Source organism: Sarcophilus harrisii, chromosome 1, assembly GCF_902635505.1.
Source record: "Sarcophilus harrisii chromosome 1, mSarHar1.11, whole genome shotgun sequence".
In the NCBI taxonomy this organism is placed as follows: domain Eukaryota; kingdom Metazoa; phylum Chordata; class Mammalia; order Dasyuromorphia; family Dasyuridae; genus Sarcophilus; species Sarcophilus harrisii.
In genome coordinates this window covers 247129541-247150826 of record NC_045426.1, presented here as the reverse complement: position 1 = coordinate 247150826, position 21286 = coordinate 247129541, and the positions used below count along the sequence as shown (strand labels likewise).

General features: G+C 33.2%; 1 protein-coding gene across 1 annotated transcript in view; it reads left to right on the top strand.

The window, feature by feature from the left end:
• The window catches only part of LOC111719342, an 81709-nt gene that overhangs the window by 56419 nt on the left and 4004 nt on the right, over positions 1–21286 (top strand). Inside the window, 5 exon segments of the mRNA XM_031942126.1 lie at positions 4523–4599; positions 7707–7809; positions 10296–10388; positions 14606–14666; positions 16518–16678. Of these exon segments, the coding sequence (XP_031797986.1) occupies positions 4523–4599; positions 7707–7809; positions 10296–10388; positions 14606–14666; positions 16518–16678 (495 nt within the window).

The window sequence follows — 21286 nt, the reverse complement described above, 5'->3', positions numbered from 1 at the left end:
TAAATAGCTTTGGACTACAAAAATTTCTAGGGAAATAGATATAAATAAATTCTAAACACATTTACATACATAAAATAGGATGGAGATTTTTTTAACTGAGACATTTGTAGACATTAGCACCTAATAGTAAATATTTATATACATTCTAAGCTAAATTACATGGAGGCTGAGAGGGAGATGTTGGTAGAATGTTAAATTATTTGTAATAGATTGCCATGAAAAAATTTTTTTTTATCCACAGACACTCTTGATTTATCTTGGACTCCTGTGAATTTTCATATATAAGCTAAATTTCTTATATAGCAATGCTCACAATCTATGTGGAAACCCAAGGTTATTCTATTTCTTCCATTCTTGAACTACTTTTCAGGGAAAATATTTAAGGTTTAAAAGATCTCTGGAAATTGTATTCTCCTTTGTGCCCTTAAGTTTAATTTGGGGCTGTCCTGAAGGAAATGAAATAGATTCTTAGTTTAGTTTTGGCCTCAGCTGAAGAGAGATCCCTCCCTTGTTGCACTTGTGTTATGGTCTACCTGGGAATCATAGAGAAAGATTTTGCATTTATACACACTTTTTCATTCGTTCATTTATTCATTCATTCATTCAATATTTAAAAATTTCATACTGAATATAAGCCATTGTATTCTGGTCTTCAGAATTTAAAAATTTAGATAAAACACCATCCCTGACCTCATGAAGTTTACATCCAATAGAGGGATAAAATAGAAACACAAATGAATATAATATACAGTATCATAAATCAGAAAGTTGCAAAATAAATATTGGTGGAGATCAGTTACTAAACAAATATGCATTTATTTATTGTGCCTATTATGTTATGATACTCAGTATTATGCTAGATACTCAAACGTGAAACTATCCTGTTTTCATATAGTTTATAGTCTATCAAGGGAGGGGTGTGTGTGTGTGTGTGTGTGTGTGTGTGTGTGTGTGCTTTGTCCAGAAACCCTGAGGATCTTCTCCTTCTAGATTCATTCATTCATTCACATTTATTTATTTAGATTTTTTGAACTAAAGAGAAGATTCTTGCCTCAATTGCTACCTAGATTTAATTCACTGATGTGAATTCAGTCAAAGTGAGATCTTTTGAAGACCTTAGTTTAAAAAGGCCAAGGTCTCTCTCATTGCATTCAGGGCCATCTCCAGTGGTCTTGATCTATATTTGACCACTGGACCCAGATGGTTCAGGAGGTGAAGCTGGTGACCTTACACAGCCCTCCCTCACTTAAATCCTATTCACTTACATGTCATGGCATCACCTACTGACATCATGGTCATCTTTGAGAATAAAGGACAAACAACAACCTCTGTGTGTTCATACACATACACTCTACATTATGGACTAAGACAATTAAGGAAAGCTTTAATGAAGAAGGTAACATTTAAATTATATTTTAAAGAATGGTTAGGAATTCAACAAACAATGAAGGGGCAAATAAGATGTAAGCAAAGACAAGTGTGTATTATGGGTATTCCAGGGGGAGACAATAGAACAGTATGATTGAACTGGAGAACATGGGGGAGGAACAAAAGAAAATAAAGTTAAAAATGTAGCATGGTTTCCCAAGTGGTTTGACTTGAATGTTAGCCACAGGAGGTGGAACTTATCTAAAAGTCAGAACAATTTTAGTAAGAGTTATGGATTCTTCACTTCTGCTCAGAGTATAGAATGCTACAGAAAAAGTCTTCTTCGAATAAGTTTACCTTATATAAATAATTTTAATAATATCACAATATATCAATTGTTGATTAAGAGTTATGTAAAACATACACACCTGCAGCTAAGCCACAGGTATTTGAATTAGCCAATTTTAAAATTCCAACTTAATTAATAAGCATTTATTGACAATTAACTGTGTGTGTGTGAAATATTTTATTAGGTTCTGGAGAATGGGATATATGACAAAGACAACAGTCCAAGCTTTCAAGGGGCTATTTTTCTGTGACCTATTTTTTAATAACTGAAGGAGAATGGATATGGATTCAAATTATTTTCTGAAATTAAACATGGTAAATTCCTGAAATTCAGATGGCCTGATACTTTTTGACAATCAACTTTTTTAAAACACAGTGTGGTAAAACATTTTCATTTAACTGTTTCAAATATTATAATTGAAAGAAATTTTCCACAATGTATATAGAATCATGAAATTTTGAATGTGAAAGGAAATTTTAAGGTCATGTCATCCAAACCTCTTCTTTCTCGGAAGAGGAAGCTAAAGCTCTAAGAAATGTTGTGACTTGCCTAGTCATACAGGCAATCAAAAACAAAGCTAGAACAAGATGTCAAATGTATAAATCAGTCTATTTTTAAAAAAATACACTACCATGCAAAAAATGTCAGGATAGGTCCTTTCAAAGCAGGTCTGTCATTTACAAAGATTTTCTGGTGTGTTTTTTCCCCCTAAAGTGAATAATAGTCAATCACAATGACTAAAGAAAGATAAATTGCTTACAAATTAATAAGAGGAGAAAAATACATCTGTCTCCTTTGAACTATATTATCATCGGAAGTCATGAAAACTTCTTTCTTACTTAGGCAGTAAACCTAGAAGTGGTTTTATTACGTCTTGATGTTCTTAAAAGAAGAATGGGAAAAAGAGGAGAATAAAAAGGCAATGGGGAGAAGTAGGGGGAGAAAAGGTTAGGGAAAATTATCTCACATTATTGTAGAACTCTATTCAAAGGATGGAAAGAATGGGGGTGAGGCACTGCTGACAATTGAACTTCATTCTCAACTGAACTAGTCAAAAATGGAAAGAATACACACAAGCAAAATGGGGAACAAAAATACATTACACTCAATAAGGAAAATAGAAGGGGAAGAGAAAATTAGGGTGAAGGCAAATAAGGGAATGAATTAGCCCTAAGCAAAATAAACTCAAAATAAAGATGTTCAAAAATAGGTATAATTCTTTTTGAAGGAGAACACAATTGGAAATTAGGAAAGTGCCCATTAATTAGTGTATTGCTGAATAAAAATAAATGCGACAGAATATTATTGGGCTGTAAGAAATTATGAAAGGGATGGTTTCAGAGAAGATTGTTTGAAGTGATAGTGTTAAATGAGCAGGAAAACAATTTATGCAATGAAAACAATATTGTAAAGATTTAGGAAATCTGATTAGCATAATGAAAAAACATAATTTCAGAGGACCAATGATGAGGCATGCTATCCATCTCTATAAAAAGTTTTAAAAGTTTACAGCATAGAATGAGACGTATTTCTCCATATTAAATTATAAATATATACATATGTACACATTTATGTACATATATACACATATAACCCATTTTTGAGTTATATGTGTATAGGTATGTATGTATAGCTATAGATATATAGAAAATAGTCAGCACAGGAATTCTTTTTGCTTGATTATACATATGTTATAGTATACATTTTGGTTTTTCCTTTCTTTTTTAGTGGGGAAAGGGGAAAGGGAGCCAAGGCAGAGTTTTATTGATTAATTTTTTAATCAAAAAAAAGTAAATAATAAAGCTAGGTGAGCATTAATTAAAATCTGGCTGGTGTTTAATGATTTGGTATAATATAAATCCAAGTAATATTTATTTTGTGATTATGTTTAAATGATTCTATTATTCCACCATTAGCAATCAGAGTCTAGGTTTTATCATTTCCACTATAGATACTGATGTATAAAAGAGACCCATTATTAGATACAATTTGGTAAATATATTTAAATAAATATTTATACAAATGTTCCGCAATAAAATATCTGCATGGAATAACTGATGTAGAGTTTTTCTATTACAAAATGTCTTGTGTATCATGATCTTCAATGTAATAACTTATCCCTATTAGTTAGATAATTGGATTTGATTAATCTAAATAGTACTGAGCTCCAAATACCTGTTATATCACTACATGCTAATTATAGAGGATGAATAACAAGATTAATATTGATCACAATATTAACATAGTAAATAGTTTTCCAACAAAATATAAACATTCCTAGGATACCTTAATTATATTTGTAGTACATTGTATTTAAGTTAGAATCAATACCATTAGGGAAAAGAAGAGTGTATTGTGGATATTTTCATCCTACTATAACCAGTTAATTGATGATTTAATTTTTTAGTCCTTCTGCATTTCCTGATTTTTCTGACACTGACCATTTCAAGGTATTCAAGGTGAATAGGTAGTTTATATAGCACATCAGAACTGAACAAGGTAGCAATTTTTGCAGATTCTCTGAATTTCAGGAAGAAAAAGACCATTTTGATGACAGCCCACTTTATCGTCAAAGATTTATTCTGAAATTGTGTTAAGAGCTTCTTCCCAAAACCAGCTCTGAGAACAAGAAAAGAGAGAATTCATTTTTATCAGGTACATGATGAAAATGAGCTAGGTATATCTGGTTGAAATGAATTAACAGATTACAGGAAGATATTTTGGTGGTCATAGTTTAAGATTCTTATAAAGTTTTTTTTTTATTCAACTACATATGACTATATTGTGTCTTCTAAAACTTTGCAGATGACAAAGGACATGCATCAAATGCAACTCAAATATATACAAATTACCCAAAAAATGGAGTTAATAAGAAGAGAGGAACAGATAACTGAAGAAAACAATCGGTATATTTAGTAAGAATTGGCATTCCTATTTCACTTTAAAGCCTAATTTATTCGCTAATATAAAGTTTAAACTTATCTTAAGCTTCACAATGTAATGTGTCCTCATATTACTATTCTAGACATCCAATCTCTATCTTAACACCCGTGGTAATAGGGAATCCATGACCTCCCAAGGCAGTTCATTTCTTCTTTAAAGAGCTGTATTTATTAGTAAGTTAGGAACCATTTTAGCAGCACCCTTGGTTATTTTTTTATACTTAATATTTTATTTTCCTCAATTAAATGTAAAACAATTTTTTACAACACTTTGAGTTCCAGATTCTCTTCCTTCTTCTTTATGACCACCCCACCGAAAAGGCACATGTGAAGCTATGTAAAGCATTTCCATAAGAGTCATGTTGTGAAAGAAAACATAAATTCCCACTCCCAAAAAAAAGCTCAAGAAAAATAAAGTTAAAACAAGTATTAGCAACATTCTTGATGACTCACCATCTAGCTTGTACTTGAAAATATTCAGAGAGACAGAACCAGTGGAGTTAACTAAGAAATGACATCTTAATAGAGATGTCTAAAGGTAGAATTACTACTTTGGGGAAGTGTATTTGCTATGCCATGATGTACAAGAGATTAAAAATGAAAGAAGACAACGCCATATCAAGGTGCTATATAGGAGCAGCATAAGGAAATAAAGTCCTGTAATAGTTAAAGTTTGTGATGAATACTAATAACAATAATAAAATTATAATTATACTAGTAACCATTTATAAAGTACTTGAAGTTTACAATATGCCTTACAAATAGCCCATTTTGCCTTCATCACACTGAGAGGTAGGTGCCATTATTACCCCCATTTTATTTATGAGAAAACTGAGGCATGCAGGAATAAACTGACTTCCCCATTGTACCATCTAACTGCCTATAAGGCTGAAATAGCTTTTATTAAGCACTTACCAAATTGCAGACAGTATGCTAAGTCCTTTAAAGTTGAGAATAATTCTATAAGTTTCTAAGTTGGGATAGCATTTAATGATTGAAAATATTTCCTTTTCATTGTCCTATGGGAAATCTTCACTACCACCCCCAAACTAAATTGACATTGACAAAAGATTAAGTGAGTTCATAAGACCTGGAAGGAACCAAAGAAATTTTTAGAGCCTAATACTGTCATTTAATAGGTAAGAAAATCTAGTCACAAAACCACTATGTTTGGATAATCCAAATGAATAACAAAACTAGAAGATTTATATTGACTATTCTATGAACCTATGAATTATTCCAATTAAAAATATGAACTGTTTAATTTCCAAAAAGGCCTTAACTCATTTCTTGACTCTGCTATTTACTAGTTGGGTCATGTGACAAGTTATTTCTTCTTAATGCATCTTGACTTCTCCATATGCAAATTGAGAATACTTTGCCTCTATCTTGAGGTGTTTAAAGGGCTACCACTTATTAAAGGGATTTGTCTTTTCTGTTTGGTCCCAAAAGACAGAAATGGGAGCTGTGGTGGAAGTTCCAAAGAAGTTGATGTAGGCTTACTATGAGGAATAAGTTCCTAACATTTAAAGTTATCTAAAAGTGGAATGGATTGTTTGGGGAAGTAGCAAGTACCCTACCCTCAACCCCTCATCAAAATTCTTCAAGTAAAAACTGGCTGATCATTTGTCCTATACATACTAGAGAAAATTATTTTTCTTGCATGGTATCAAAAGACTGGATGGTTAGTCCTCTATCCAACGCTGAAATTCTGTAATTCTAAAATTCTCTCATGTGATGCTTTCTTTTGGTGTTTCTTCTTTTTTTAACACAGAAAATTGTTTTAAAAACTGATGGTTCAGTCATATAGCAAAGCGAAAATTAATAATGAAATGAGAAGACTCAGAAGTAACATGATATTATCTTCAAATATTTGAAGGGTTATCATTTGAAGGATAGGTTTCCAGGAGAGGATGTGGCATCTTCCTCCTTGAAGATTTTCTAACAAAGCCTGGATGAGCACTTTTCAGCAATATTTGAGTGGGTTTTTTCCCATATATTTTCATATGTTTTCCATACAACACCCCTTCCAATTCTCAAATTGCATAATTACAATTCTGTAATTGCTTGCTGAATTAAACTTCAAATTCCTCAATTAAAGATGTCCAGAAGTGGAATGGACTACCTAGAAAAGGAGTGGGTTCCCTTCTATTTGGAGGTTTTCGACAGAAACTGGAAGATCACTTAGACATTTTATAGTGAAATATTAGTTTGATTAGATGGTCTAAGATTCCTTCTAACTCTCAAATTCTGTGATACTGTGAGTTATTTTACTTTATTAAGAGTCAAAAAAGATATGGGAAGATTGGGAGGCATGCATCAATGTGAGAGTCAGTGATAACTTGGGGTGCTAAAATAAATAGAACATTTTTATAAAGTCTTGGATTTTTCATATCATACTCAAACATAAACTTTTTTGGTCACCACATTCATCACTCTACTAACTCACAAGGAGTTAAAGAGAATTACTAAATAAAATGTGATTTAAAGAAAAATCCCTTGAGTTTTGAAAGAGCAAGAAAGATCATCAGGACCAAAATACATGTGTACAGAGCACCATTGGGGTTTTATGTTTAATGTTAACTTCTGTTAAAGCTCTGTGTTTAAGCTACTCAGATTAGATTTTTGAAGCCAAAAGGTAACCTTTCCAAGTCTGATATGTGTGCACATTGATTAAAACAAGAGATGCCTGCAGAACCCTCTCCTGTTACTATTTATTTTGAGGCAGGTGGTGATTACAGTTTGGCTGAAGGGTGACTTACTATCCATCTTCAAGTACATGGAGTGTTAAGAGGTGCAGAGTTAATAGCTTTTCTTCATTGTCACTTGCAATAGAACAATAAAAAGGAAATGGGATAACATCAATGTAGGAGAGGATAAGGTTAGAAGTAACTTTTAACACTGAGTATTGTATCTATCCTGTCAAGTTAAGATGCTGGGGTATTTATAAAGAGCCCTATAAGACCATAACAAGTGACATGTACTCAGCTTGTAAAAAATAACTCCAAGATATTGCAATGAGAGAGCTCTAACATTTTCTCTATTTTAAAGAATGACTACAGCAACAAAATAAAGAAACTAAGAGGGAGATTTGAAGCATATCAGGAACAAATCAACAAGAAAAACAGATCTTGGCAAGATACAATGAAGGTAAAATAAACATATAAACTGCTCCCAGGAGAGCAAAGAAAACCTTCAAAACAACCTATTAACATATAGGCAGTTACTGAATCTATAATTTCATTGATATAGAAAACTCCCATATGAAATCAATACCTGTTTTAAGGAAAGTCTGGATTTTCTCCAAAAGTTTTGCCCAGAGTATTGAGAAGTTAATTATAGAGTTACCTAACTAATAAATGTCAGAGGCCATTCTCTATCCACTCAGTCTTTCTTTCTAGACTCATCTAGGTCTCATCTCAGTTCCTCACTCTCTCTCACCTCCCAGTTCCAATCTGTTGCCAAGGGCTTTCAATTTTACCTTCATAACAACTCACATATGTCCCCTTCTCTCCTCTGCCACTTCCACCACCCTACTGCAGTCCTTCATTGCCTCTTGCCTAGACTATGGCAATAGCCTCAATTCTCCCTACATTGTTCTACCCAAGTGATCTTCCTAAAGTACAGGTCTGACTCTAGCACTCCCATAACTCAATAAATTCCTATATCTTCCTGTCAACTCCAGGATAAAATATGAAATCTTCTGTTTGGTGTTAAAAGCCCTTTGTAACCTTCCTCCGCTCTCCACCTTTCCAGTTTTCTTATACTTTACACCCTAAAAAACCTGTAACACTGGTTTCCTGGCTGTTCTGCAACAAGATATTCCAGGAATTTTCACTATCTGTCTCTAATACCTAAAAGCCCTCCATTCTTTACCTATCTCTTGGTTTCAATTCCCAGATAAAATCCCATCTTCCATGGGAAGCCTTTCCTGATGGCCCTTAATTCTAATACTTTCCCCTCTGCTTATTTTCAATTTATTCTGTATAAAACTTATTTGTACATAGTTGACTGCATGTTGTTTCCTCCATGAGAGTGTAAGTATAGCTCTTTACCTCATTTTTCTAGTGCTTAGCAAAGTGTCTAACACATAGTAAGCATTTAATAACTCCTTAATGACTTTTACTCTACACAAGCTAATAGAGAGAAGATTAAATTTCTTTACTTCTTTTGCTTTCTCTCTCACCCCTTTACATTGTGATTTCCTTTAAGACAAATATAGTATTTTTGCCTTTCTCTGTAAGACCAAACTTAGCACTGTGCCTGGCCCATAAATGTTTAATAAATGCTTAGTTAATTGACAATCTACCTAATTAACTAGAGAGTCATGAATAACAATAGAATTTGAAGTTTGTTTGAGAAGTAATAGGTAGCCAATAAAAAATGTTTAAGCAGAGAAATAACATGATACATAATGAAGACTAGTGGGATAATAGTAAAAAGTTTGGATGGGGGAGATAGATCAAGAGTGAGTATAAGAAGATCTGTTAGGAGATATTACTAAGTGGTAATGAAAACCTGTATTAAGCTAGTGGTCATGAAAATAAAGAAGGAATCAATGTGACAAATAAATTTGAGAGAAAATTGATGGGACTTGGTAACTTTAGATTGAATGTGGTAAGTAAAAGTGAGAGAAGATGCAAAGAGAACAAATAGGGTTTTTTTTTTTTAGCACATAGGGAGCAGGGTAAAGGATGTTTCCATTAAGAGCATTAGTGAGATCAAGAACATAACAATAACTAGGGTGTGATAGTCTTGTACTATGGCATCAAAAGTTGAGGGAATTTGACAGCATTTGTATTACTTCAGTAAATAGAAAGAACTGAGCTTAGAACTTAATTTGAAAGAAAAGGTGATGTTCCAAAGTTTCTGTCTTCTCCCTATTTAATGGTATTCTGGAGTTCTCCATTTGGAGTTTTGTATCCCACAATCTGAAGTACCCTCCCCACAAAAATCTTCTGACAATATACTCAGGTGAATCTGTTTTTTAAAATTTATATGAATATATCTTTTGTGCTTTTTGCCATTTTTTTATGTTTATACAAGGTTCCAAAATTGTTTATTATGTTTTGGATCAGAAAGCAAATTATGCTCAATCATAGATCTGAAGCTAGAGGAAACTTTACCTTAAAAACCATTTTGTCCAGTCTCCTCATATTACTAATGAGAAAACTGAGATCCATAGAGAATAAGTATCTTTCTCAAGGATACACAATTAATGAATATCCAAAGTAACATTAATATTCAGTTCTTGTTACCCAAATCTCAGTGTGCTTGAGGTGCTTGAAGGACATTCAGGTAGAAATATTCTTTACTCAGTTATCTATATATATCTGATCATCATAAAAGAAGTTGAGATTAGAGATACAGAAGTCTTACCCAGAATTGTAAAGCTACTAAATGTCAGAAGCAGGATTCAAATTCAATTCAAAAATTCTATTCCCTGTTCCACCTAATTTCCTTTATTTGAATTATGTTTTCATTTTTATTCTTTTAGAGATATAAATTCATATATTGTACAACCTTAGGGAACAGGTGAGGGAGAAGCTAAAGAACAAGTTTATTCACCTGATATTAGAATAGCAAAAGATTAACTTATCATGCTCTTTCCCCTTCCTTTTCTTCATAATGTGTAGATTTTGGTGGAGAAAAAGGATGAACTAATGCAAGAAAAGAACAAACTCGTCCTGCAAGTTAAGCAAGAGAAGGAGAAATGGGAAAAAGAAAAGGTAATTCAGTAGTAAATGTCAATCCTATCATGAAACTAATTGATTAAAAAAAAAACTAATTTAGATCAAAAGCCAGATTTTGCCTATTTACCAAATAAAACAAAATCTTGTCCTATCTTCAGATGGGCCTTATATCTCTTATTTATATACACATAATTTTTAAAAAAACATTTTAAGCAAACAAGCATTTACTTTCTCTTCCTCTCCTCTCCATTGAGAAAGAGGGTGAGAGGCGAGGAAAACCTTTCTAACAAAAAAAACATATATGTGTACATATAAGTATTTACATATGCACATACACTCTCTCCTCCTGTCAGTACTATCTAAGTTGAAGAACTGCATTGGTAGAATGTTTTCTCAGTGATAATCTTAAACAGGTCCAATCTAAAAATCAGCACAACTGTCAATTATGAGTCAAACCAGCTAGTAATTGTTCTCTACAACACCCTCCAAGAAAATAAAATTACTTCCAGTTTGAGATAAAGTAAAGAATGTGTACACAAAGTGAAGCAACACACACACACACACACACACACACACACACACACACACACACACATACACACACACTGCTTCTCAGCTCTGAATTCCATCATTGTATGGAAAAATGATTGTCCACTAAAACTGATTTTTTAAATAGTTGATTTAAAAGTACACATAAGAGCAAGTTAAAATCTGTATATATTTGGTTGAATAGCTCAAAATGCAAAGAAGAACTTGTGTGTTAGAGATGTTGTTTATTTTTGCTTTTTTGTATGTGGGGTGGGGTGGGGTTGGAGAGAGGTAATGTAGGGATAGCTGTGAAAAATCTATGGAAGTAACCTTAACAAATGAACAGAAAAAGGCCAGAAGCCAGCAGCCAGATTGTGAAAGCTAAATATTAAAAAGTCAGGAACAAAAGATAAGATAGAAGACAGTTCAAAAAGATAAGATTGTTAAGAGTTGACTCAATTCTACTAACTATAAAAAGCTGTGTGGATTTGTCTATTTAGTCTCACTAGCTGCTGAGCAGTCCTCAAATTCAGGATTTGATTTTGCTATATGATTTCACTTACTGATTAAATCAGATTTGGAAGAGGACTAGGTGCAGAAGAAAATGACCCCAGTCATTAACTACCATATGTTAAGACACATAACTGAAAAGAAGTATTCAAATGAACTTGGAAGACCTCATCAGAATCATTAAGGAGAACTTGAAAATGCGTATTTTTATTAAATTGTCTTTTTGAACACTGGCATCATAATTAATGAACTAAACTCTCTAGCAAATGTCTTCCTTCCTTCCCCCCATCTACTGAATGAATATATGTATTTGGCTGTTGTGTACATGGGAGCATTCACAGGATGAATAGGTTTGCTAGGAGAGAAGAAACTTCTTAGTTAAGAAAACTTTGCTAGATAAAAAAATATAATATATTCATTGATTTACCCTAAATTGTCATTTCATTCCCCTATCAACCAACATTACCAGATTTGGTCAGTGCTGAATCTAACAGTAAGCTGAGGACAAATTGTATATCAGAAAGATGAGATGATTCAAAAATTATCTTTAAAAATCAAATCACATAGAACAAGGCAGATACATTGGAATATTTATAAGAAAGATGATGATGATGATGGAGATAACAGTTTGTATTCCAATATTGTCTACAGGAACCTCTCTCCTACTATGGTATCCCTGTTGTAAATCAGAAAAAATCCCCTGCTCTTAGAGAATTAAATGTTATCACTACTTTTACTATTAATTGAAATTTATATAGCATCTTATTTAAATATATGGTCTAATTGGAGGCTCAAAATAACCTTAATTTCAGCAAGTAAAAATGTTTTCATTTTGTAGAGAAGAGACTGGGACTTAGAAGGTGATATGACTTGCCAAAGACACACATATAATAATTAAATAAAAATAAGAAACAGGATTCAAATACATGTCTTCGGTTCTACTTAAGAAGTTACCAGGCAAAATACTTTTGCAAATATTGTATTTTGTAATCTATTACAAAATAGATTTGGATCACTTCAAAATTTTTTCTTTTCCCTATTTACTATTTAGAAAGGGTTGAGAAATATTAACAAGAACTGTATTTTGAAAGACTATGATCATTGCATTGTAGCTTGCGCTTAACATCCCCTCTTCAAGAATTCTGCAGACTATTAATTGTGCTTATCAGTCATAGGAAAAAAAATGCACTAGAAAAAAATTCTTATAATTGTCATCATGGATACATGTTTTCAACTTAGAAACTTATGTTGACTAAAAAAAATCCTTTCATTAGAAAATTCAAATTAATAAATTTCCAATAGCATTTTATTTTCCAAATGCAAGTAAAGATAGTTTTCAAATTCATTTTTGTAAGACTTTGTGTTTCAATTTTCTCCCTCACTCCTTACCTCCCTGCTCCCATGACAGCAAGTAATCTGATATAGTTAAAATATATATAATTCTTTAAACATCTATCCATATTTGCCATGTTGTACAGGGAAAATCAGATCAAAAGGAAAACAACTGTGAGAAACAATAAATGAAAATATTATGCTTCAATAAGCATAATATTCCATAAGCATAAGTTCTTTCTCTGAATGCATATGGCATTTTCTATCCCAATAGAATTGCCTTGAGTCAACTCATTGTTGAGAAGAGCCAAGTCTGGATGTTTAATTTTAAGTTTTAAAAGAAGCTGTTTTTTACCTATCATGGTTAAAAAAAAAAAGGGGGGGGGGAGGGAGGAGTAGGTGACGTTGTATGGTAGCAGGGGTCCTCAAACTACGGCCTGCGGGTCAGATGCGGCAGCTGAGGACTATTATCGCCCTCACCCAGGGCTATGAAATTTCTTTATTTAAAGGCCCACAATTTGTTTTTACTATAGTCCGGCCATCCAACAGTCTGAGGGACAGTGAACTGACCCCCTATTTAAAAAGTTTGAGGACCCCTGGTAGAGTTTCATTAGATTGCAAACAAATGAACATAATAGTTTACTATAGTAGTGTAATAAAATAATTCCCCTCTTTTTACTTTTAATAAACATTTTTTAAATACATGTGACAAAACTACCTATATTTTAGACATAAGAAGAGTAGGTGGCTACCTACATAATTTGATTTCTGTGGCACTATGAAGATAGACTTCTCAGGTGGCACAGAGCCACAAATTTCACTATTGAAGAATATTTCTTTTCCAAAAGTATATTTACTCCAAATTGGCTAAGCATATTAAGTTACTTATATTAAGTTTCTAGTAAGAATGATCATAATATAATAGGCAAAGGACTGAACTTGGCTCACATATCTGAAGAACTGGGTTCAAGTACTATCTTGAACATATACTATTTTTTAAAATGGACAATTCATAAATATAACCTACAAGTACACCAAGCAACTCTTTAACAATATAAATTACAGATTACTCCTGATCTTCAATGATGAAGATAGTTTCCCTACTAGGAGTTATTCACACTGATATAATATGGGGGGTGGGGGGAAGCAGATAAACAAATAAGCCTGTTTTAGTTATTTTTTTTTTTGATGCACAGGGAAAGTAATGATGAAAGGGTCAGAACAATGGACATGATGGGCAATAGTGGAATGGGAAAAAAAAAAGATGTCAAAAAACATGATAGGGACTAGAAAATAGAAAGTCAAGATTGCTAAAAATGAATATGTCCTACTTTGTAATTTTACCTAGGACTGTCCCTGAAAAACTATTTTGAGAAACTCTACAGATCAATAAAATCAAGATGAATAACTTTTTGTTCACTTGTTTTCAGGTACTAAAGGTCCAATTGGATGTAATATAGTATTTGCAATAGGATTTATTTTTTATAAAACCATGACAATCAAAACCAAATAAAGGGGGATAAAAGTTTTTCTACATAATAGAAGTGGTAGGGAATGATTGATCATATTCTATCCCTTCTTTATCTCAACTAAAAATAAAACTAGTAGAAACAATACCATCAACTTGGCACTCTACTCAAAATCTCAACACATAGTAGTCTAATCAAGAATAAAAAGTAATAATTACATGGTATTTGGATATTGATTGGCTTAAAACAGAAAAAAAATAGTTTGAATTCTGACCTAAAGAATGCTAGGATAAAATAATGTGTTTTAAATAAAATATGTGTTTTAAAAATTATGATACTAAGAACTTCATCTGTGGGGAACAGTAACATGTGATTACATTTCACTTATATTCTTTTGAAATTTGTCTTTTACAGAGTTGGCTTCTGGAAACTTTTGCTCAGAAACTTGATCTTCTACATACTCACCATTCTGTGAGTAAGGCCTCCAAGTTATGATTGCTTCACTATGTTCTCTATACTAACGCTATGATTTTTCCCACCATTGAAGGACTTCATTTCCTCTATTTCTAGTAATCCTTCTACATTCCTTATTCCTTAAAATTGCATGATGAGTTAACATTGTGTAATAAAGTAATAGGAATAACTCATGGTATATATCAAAATACATATGTAATCTCATGTCATTCTTACAACCCTGGGGCATAAATTTTAAGTGTAGCATTATTTCCATTTGACCCATGAAGAAACTGAAGTTCAGAGAATTGAAACACTTTGCCCAAGAGCACAAAACTAAAAAGTTTCAGGGTGAGACCTGAATTCGGTTCTTATTCCAATTGTAACATATACCCAACTATACCACAGCCTCCTCTATTAAAATAATGTTTATTTAGGAATTTTTATAAAGTTAAATCCATATTTTTTTTTGGCTATGTCTCCTTTGCTTACTCATAGCATTTAATGTGCCAAGTAACAGTTTAAGGAAATATTGGGAAGCCAGGGGAAAAGTCAGAAAGCCTAAAAGTATATGGTATTTTTAGATACTCCTTTCTCTTGTTTTGTTATAGCACTTTGTCTGGATCTTTCATTTGCTGCTGCTGCTATTGCTACTGCTACTACTCTTATTCTACCTCCTCCTACTCCTACTCCTACTACTACCGCTGCTGCTGCTACAATTACTACTACTTTCAGCTTTGTGTTATATTTCTCTGAGTTTACAGACAATCTGATGGAATAACATATTTGAGGCCAGTAAGCAGATCTGTTTTTTAACTGAACTACATTGTGTGTAGAAAGCAGTATTGTACTAATAATATAGTAAGGCTGTGAAGACAGGTTAGGACCTGGAATGAAATATTAAACAGAGGAATAAAAAAAGTAAGCACAAAGCAATTTCTTCATTGGGGATGGGAAAAGGAAGGTATCCTTCACTATTCATCCCAGGAAATTTTAAAACCCTAAAGGATGGAGGATATATCATTTTTAAAATCCTTTAATATATTGAGTGATGTGTTATTAAATAATGATAATAGATATAATTCTTATTTCCATATCTTTCTCTTTTTTACCTTCTATGATAATTGAGAATAAGCTCTTTTCATGAAAGAAGTATATAAAGAACAATCTCAATATAACAATCTCAAATATTACAGCCATCTTTAAAAAAAATTATATATCTTCAACTTCAGAAAACAATATGCCCTATCCAGGGATGAGCTAATCACCTGAAATCCCAACCCCATGAAGACTGACTCAAGTTATGATACTCAATACCTTCTCAACGCTCTCTTAGCTGTCTAATACTCTGCTTGCAGAGCTGAAGAGCAGAGCACTGAACTCCTCCCAAAGCATTCTTTTATAGAATGATTATACCCTTCCTATAACCCCATTTTTCATCAGCAGCTGTATTTAGTACCACAGAACAGCATGCCCCTATACCTTGGTATCACCTGGCCCAAATCCTTTTCAGCTTCCTGTTGTTTGTCTTTCCCCATTAGAAAGACTTCTCTTGAAAGCAAGAGCAGTATCTTTTGCTTATTAGTATCCCCAACATTTAGCACAGTTCCTGGCACATAGCAAGCACTTGACAAATATTTAATGAATTGAATTTACTGAATTTTATATCCCTAACAATAAATCAATGCTATCAAAGCTATCAGACAATAAGCATTTATAAAGCATTTTCTGTGTGCCAGACATAAATGTATGCAGCTAAATTCTAGATGGAGATATTTTTATGATAAACTTTTAAATTATACAATTTTTTTTCATTTGATTGTTTCATGCTATATTTTGTTTTGTTTTGTTTTGTTTTTTCCTCTCAATTTAGCAATACAAAAACTCAAAACAACCAGACTGGCACTTAAAAATACCCAGGAGATTCTGAGATTTCCAAATGTCCAGAAAAATGAAAACCTATCATCAGGAAAAGTTATATACTCGATTTCCAGCACTGAAGCAGAGCCAGAATTTACAAATGCTTTTGGAAAAGTAAACATTTTTCATAATTTTGCAAATAATCCAAACAAGTTGAAAGGCTATTGAGGCCAGATCCATACCATGTGATATTAGGATTTTTAATAATGATGTAGACTTAAAGTGGAATGATTAACAATGAAATATACAAGTAACAATTTCTAGGACTTATATAGAACTTTGAGATTTGTGAGTCACTTTAGATATTTTATCTCATTTGATCTGACCGTCTTCCAATCATTAAACTCCAATGATTCTTTCTTACTTATATCAAAAATTAAATTCTCTGTTCAGTTTCATAATGTGGTCTCTCTCTGTCTTTCCATCTTTCTTATACTTTGCTTCCTTCTATGTATGTTGAAATCCAGTGGCACTGGCCTTGATGCTTTTTCTCACAAAAGGCTCTCTGTTACCCAAAATCTTGAGTTTTTACCAGCTGTCTCACATATCTGGAATTCTCTATGTCTTCAAATCCAACTTTTTTCTTCCTTGACTTCCTTGAAGTATCAACTAAAATTCCACCCTACATAAAAAACCTTTCTCATTCTCCCTCTGATATCCTTTCTCTTTGTGTGTCTGTCTCTCTGTGTCTGTCTGTCTGTCTCTATTTCCCTTTGTCTCTCAATCACTGTATTTCTCTGTCTCTCTCTGTTTCTGTGTGTATCTATTTCCCTCTCTCTGTGTCTGTCTCCCTCTCTCTGTCTCCTCCTTCCTTCCCTCTTTCCCTCTCTCTCCTGTCTTTCTGTCTTCCTCTCTGTTCCTTTTTTCTCTCCTCTTTCTCCCTTACTCTCCCTCTCTCTTTCCCTTTTTCTCTCTGACTCTGTCTTTCTTTCTCTTCTTTCTCTTTCCCCTTTTTCTCTCCCTTCCCTGTTCCTTCACTCTTCTCTCCCTCCCTCCTTTCTTCCCTCCCCCCACCTTCTCTCTCTCTCTCTCTCTCTGTCTCTCTCTGTCTCTCTCTCTCTGTCTCTGTCTCTCTCTCTCTTTCTCTCTCTCTCTCTCTCTCTCTCTCTCTCTCTCTCTCTCTCTCTTTCTCTCTCGTTTGTAGCTAGTTATTTATAACTAGTTGTTTGCATATTGTCCTCCATTTGATTGTGATTCCTTTATAACAAGGATTATTTTGTTTTGTTTTTGTGTTTCTCTGTATCTCCATTGCTAAGCATAGTGACTGGCACATAGCAAGTATTTAATGACTTGATCCTTAAAACAACTTTATAATATAGATGTTATTTTATACATGAACCTTAGAACAACTTTATAATATAGATGTTATTTTATATATGAGTAAACTGAGACTCAGAAGTTCTATGCCTGGCACTGTGCTAAGCACTGGGGATGCAGATTAGAAAAGTAAAGATTTCTCATGTCATTTAATGTACTTAAATTCTGATACAGGGAACTAAACACAAACAGAGAGAGATGACCAGGGAGAGAATTTTGGTTTCTAAAATTAAGAAAATGGTGAACAGAGATATACTTTTTCCTTGAGGAATGATAATTGATTTAGGTTGTTTCTAGAGTGGAAAAGTATCAGCACTAGAGAGAGGGAGTAGCCTGGGCACTAGTGAGGAGATAGTGGAGAATACAGTGAAGTGTGGTCATTACATATATTATAGTAAGGAATTGAAGCAGCTGCCAATCCAGAGGGATTAAGTTGAGTTTGTAAAGGATCTGGCGTGGTCAGGAATTAAAAGCATCAGAATTATGAAGTGTGATCTGATGGTTAGTTAAAGGTAGAGTGTCTTCTCCCTCAAAAAGAAGAAAACTTATATTTTGTAAAAGTAAAAAAGCTTATAGTAATAACTTAATTAAGCCATTCTTTGATAACTGATGAGAATTTGTTTGCCCAACTTAATTACAAGCTCTTTCGAAACTTGAGTTTTCTAAGAAAGCACAAAGAATAATTCTAAGCACATAATAGGCACTTAATCAGTGGTATTGGATTAGTTTATTTCCTTAGTTTCTCCCATTGTTGCATCAGTATTATTATAAAAAAAAAAAAAAGATTAAATCTGTTAAAAAAAAAAAAAGAAGAAAAAGAAGAAGAGTAAAACCTAACTTGAAACGTCTGATATTGATAAAATGCACAATTGTCGAGGGAGCCTTGTGGTGACATTATTTTCAAAATAGTCACATATTTGATCTCAACAACAATGAAAAAGGCTGTGTCAGTAAGGTACTTGGATTGCAAAGGAGATTGTAGCATTGGGGTTATATAGATATATTCAGTGACTGGTTATTTACTCTTTTCCAATTCAATTTAGTAACCAGTTATTAAATTCCTCCAAAAAACCAGATGAGGCGTTAAACTCTGGAGATATAAGACAAAACAAAAATCATCCTTGCTCTCAAGGAACTTAATTCTCATCATAATTTTGTCTCCTTTACTCCATGTTCAACATAAATTCTGAAATTATTATTCAAAGTATACCCTGTTGTGAACGTGGGTCTGCCTTCCTTTTTATTTCTTAAATGCTTAGTATCTTAGAGGTATCAAATCAATACTTACTGATTACATAAATCCTTTCCCCTCCCCCCCCCAGGCAATTGGGGTTAAGTGAGTTGGCCAGAGTCACACAGCTAGGCCTCAAACCTGAGGCCAGATTTGAACTCGGGTCCATCTGACTTCAGGGATGATGCTCTATCCATTGAGCCATCTAGCTACCCTAATCATTTCTTTACCTTTTGGAAACACTATGGTAGTAATGGAAGATAAGGATACAGTGAATTGAACACAAGGTCTGGGATTCAGGAAAACAACTTCAAATCTGGCCTCAGACACTAGCTGTATGTCTCTGAGCAAGTCACTTACTGATCTTTGCCTCAGTTTCATCATCTGTAAAATGAGCTAGAGAAGGCAACAGTAAGCCACTCCAGAATTTTTGCCAAAAAAAAATGGGTTAGCAAAGAATGTTACACAACTGAAACCAAGTGAACAACAGTTTTAAAAATTATCATGACCTTATAAAGCATGATTAGTGATAGTACAGTAGAAAGAATGCTGTCTTTGGAGTCAAGAGACCTTGAGTTATCTTCTTATTGTCCATGTGACCTTAGGCAAGTATTTTAACTTCTCTGTGCCTCAGTTTTGTTTTATTTGTCTGAAAAGTAAGGGGCTGTGAACTCACAAATGACCTGTGATGTTCCTTTCAATTTTTAAGCTATAATCCTCTGAACTTACAAATAACCTGCTAATGTAGATTAGATAATTCTTTTTGTAGCAGATGAAACACATGGAAAATCAGAGATATTTTCCATGTAATCTTCTGGTGTGTAGCCCATTGAAAATATTAATGTTATTCATCCAGTCCAGATAGGTAGTATAACGCTGGAGTAACTGAGCAAAATAGAGATTAGAGAGCATTTAATAGTTTATTAAATGGAGAGATATACTAGAACCAAATGGATCCATGGTTTGGTCCCAGGGCAGAATGAATGAGACTATTGTCTCCAAGAATCCAGCAAACAATCAGAGTTCTCAATGACATATATACATGTGGCTCAGATGCAAGGGGTAGACTGAGACAGGGACAGGATTCTGACAGGGTGGGGTGAGCCTCCAGAGAGGGGGATGACATAATCAGGGGGAAGCACCCCAGACATGGGGAGAGGCATCTTGATAAGACAGTATCTGATATTCTAATAGCTTGGGATGGGGAGAGGCATTCTGATATTCTAAAACATAAGATCTTTTGTCCTTATCTGATAAATATCAGATTTTTATCCTTTATTCTGATAAAGAGGTAGGGGAGGTTTTGCCAAACTGAGAAGCAAGGAAACTGAGGCAGGACTAAGTCAGGATAATTAGGGAAACTGAGTCAGGACAATAAAAGAGAACCGTGGCATAACATTAGCAAGCTGTCAAGATATAAAACAAGATATACTAAGCTATTCATACTGTTTAAATTGATTTTTGGTCTTTGTTAAATATGTTTTGATACTTTTAAGTAACCATCATCCATGTGGTTATTGCCTCTATTTCTGTAAATTGCAGTTCTTCCATGGGTTAGTAATAATAATAATACCAAGCATTTACATATCAGAATGTTTCACAAATATCTCATTTGGTCAATCAATAAACATTTATTAAGTGCTACTATATGCTACATACTGTGTTAAGTACTAGGGATACCAAAAGAGGGAAAAGATGGTCCTTTCTGACAAGGAGTTCACAATTTAATTGGGAAGACAAGAAAATAAATGTGTAAAACCAAAAAAGCACAAACACTAATAGGAATATTTATGATTACCAAAAAAGTCAAAGATTTTTTTTTGTCTAGGTCCATTATTAATACTTTTCTTAAAGCATTAATTTAGTACTTCTTTCTGTTGCTAAAAGGCAATGATAACCTATTTTGTAGAAGTATTTATAGTTTGAAAAGGGCTTTATATACATGATTGTTTTTTTTTCCCTAACAACTCTTAAAGATTGTAGTAGTTTTGGTAGTAGTATTTATAGTAGTATTGTAGTAGTAGTATTTCCATTTTACAGATGAAATTAATGTTCACAGAGTTTGTGATTTGTCTAAGGACAATTCATATATATCTGAGGCACTATTGATTATATCTTCTAGATTCTAAGTACAATAGATTCTCTGTTACATAGTGATGACTCATTTCTACTAC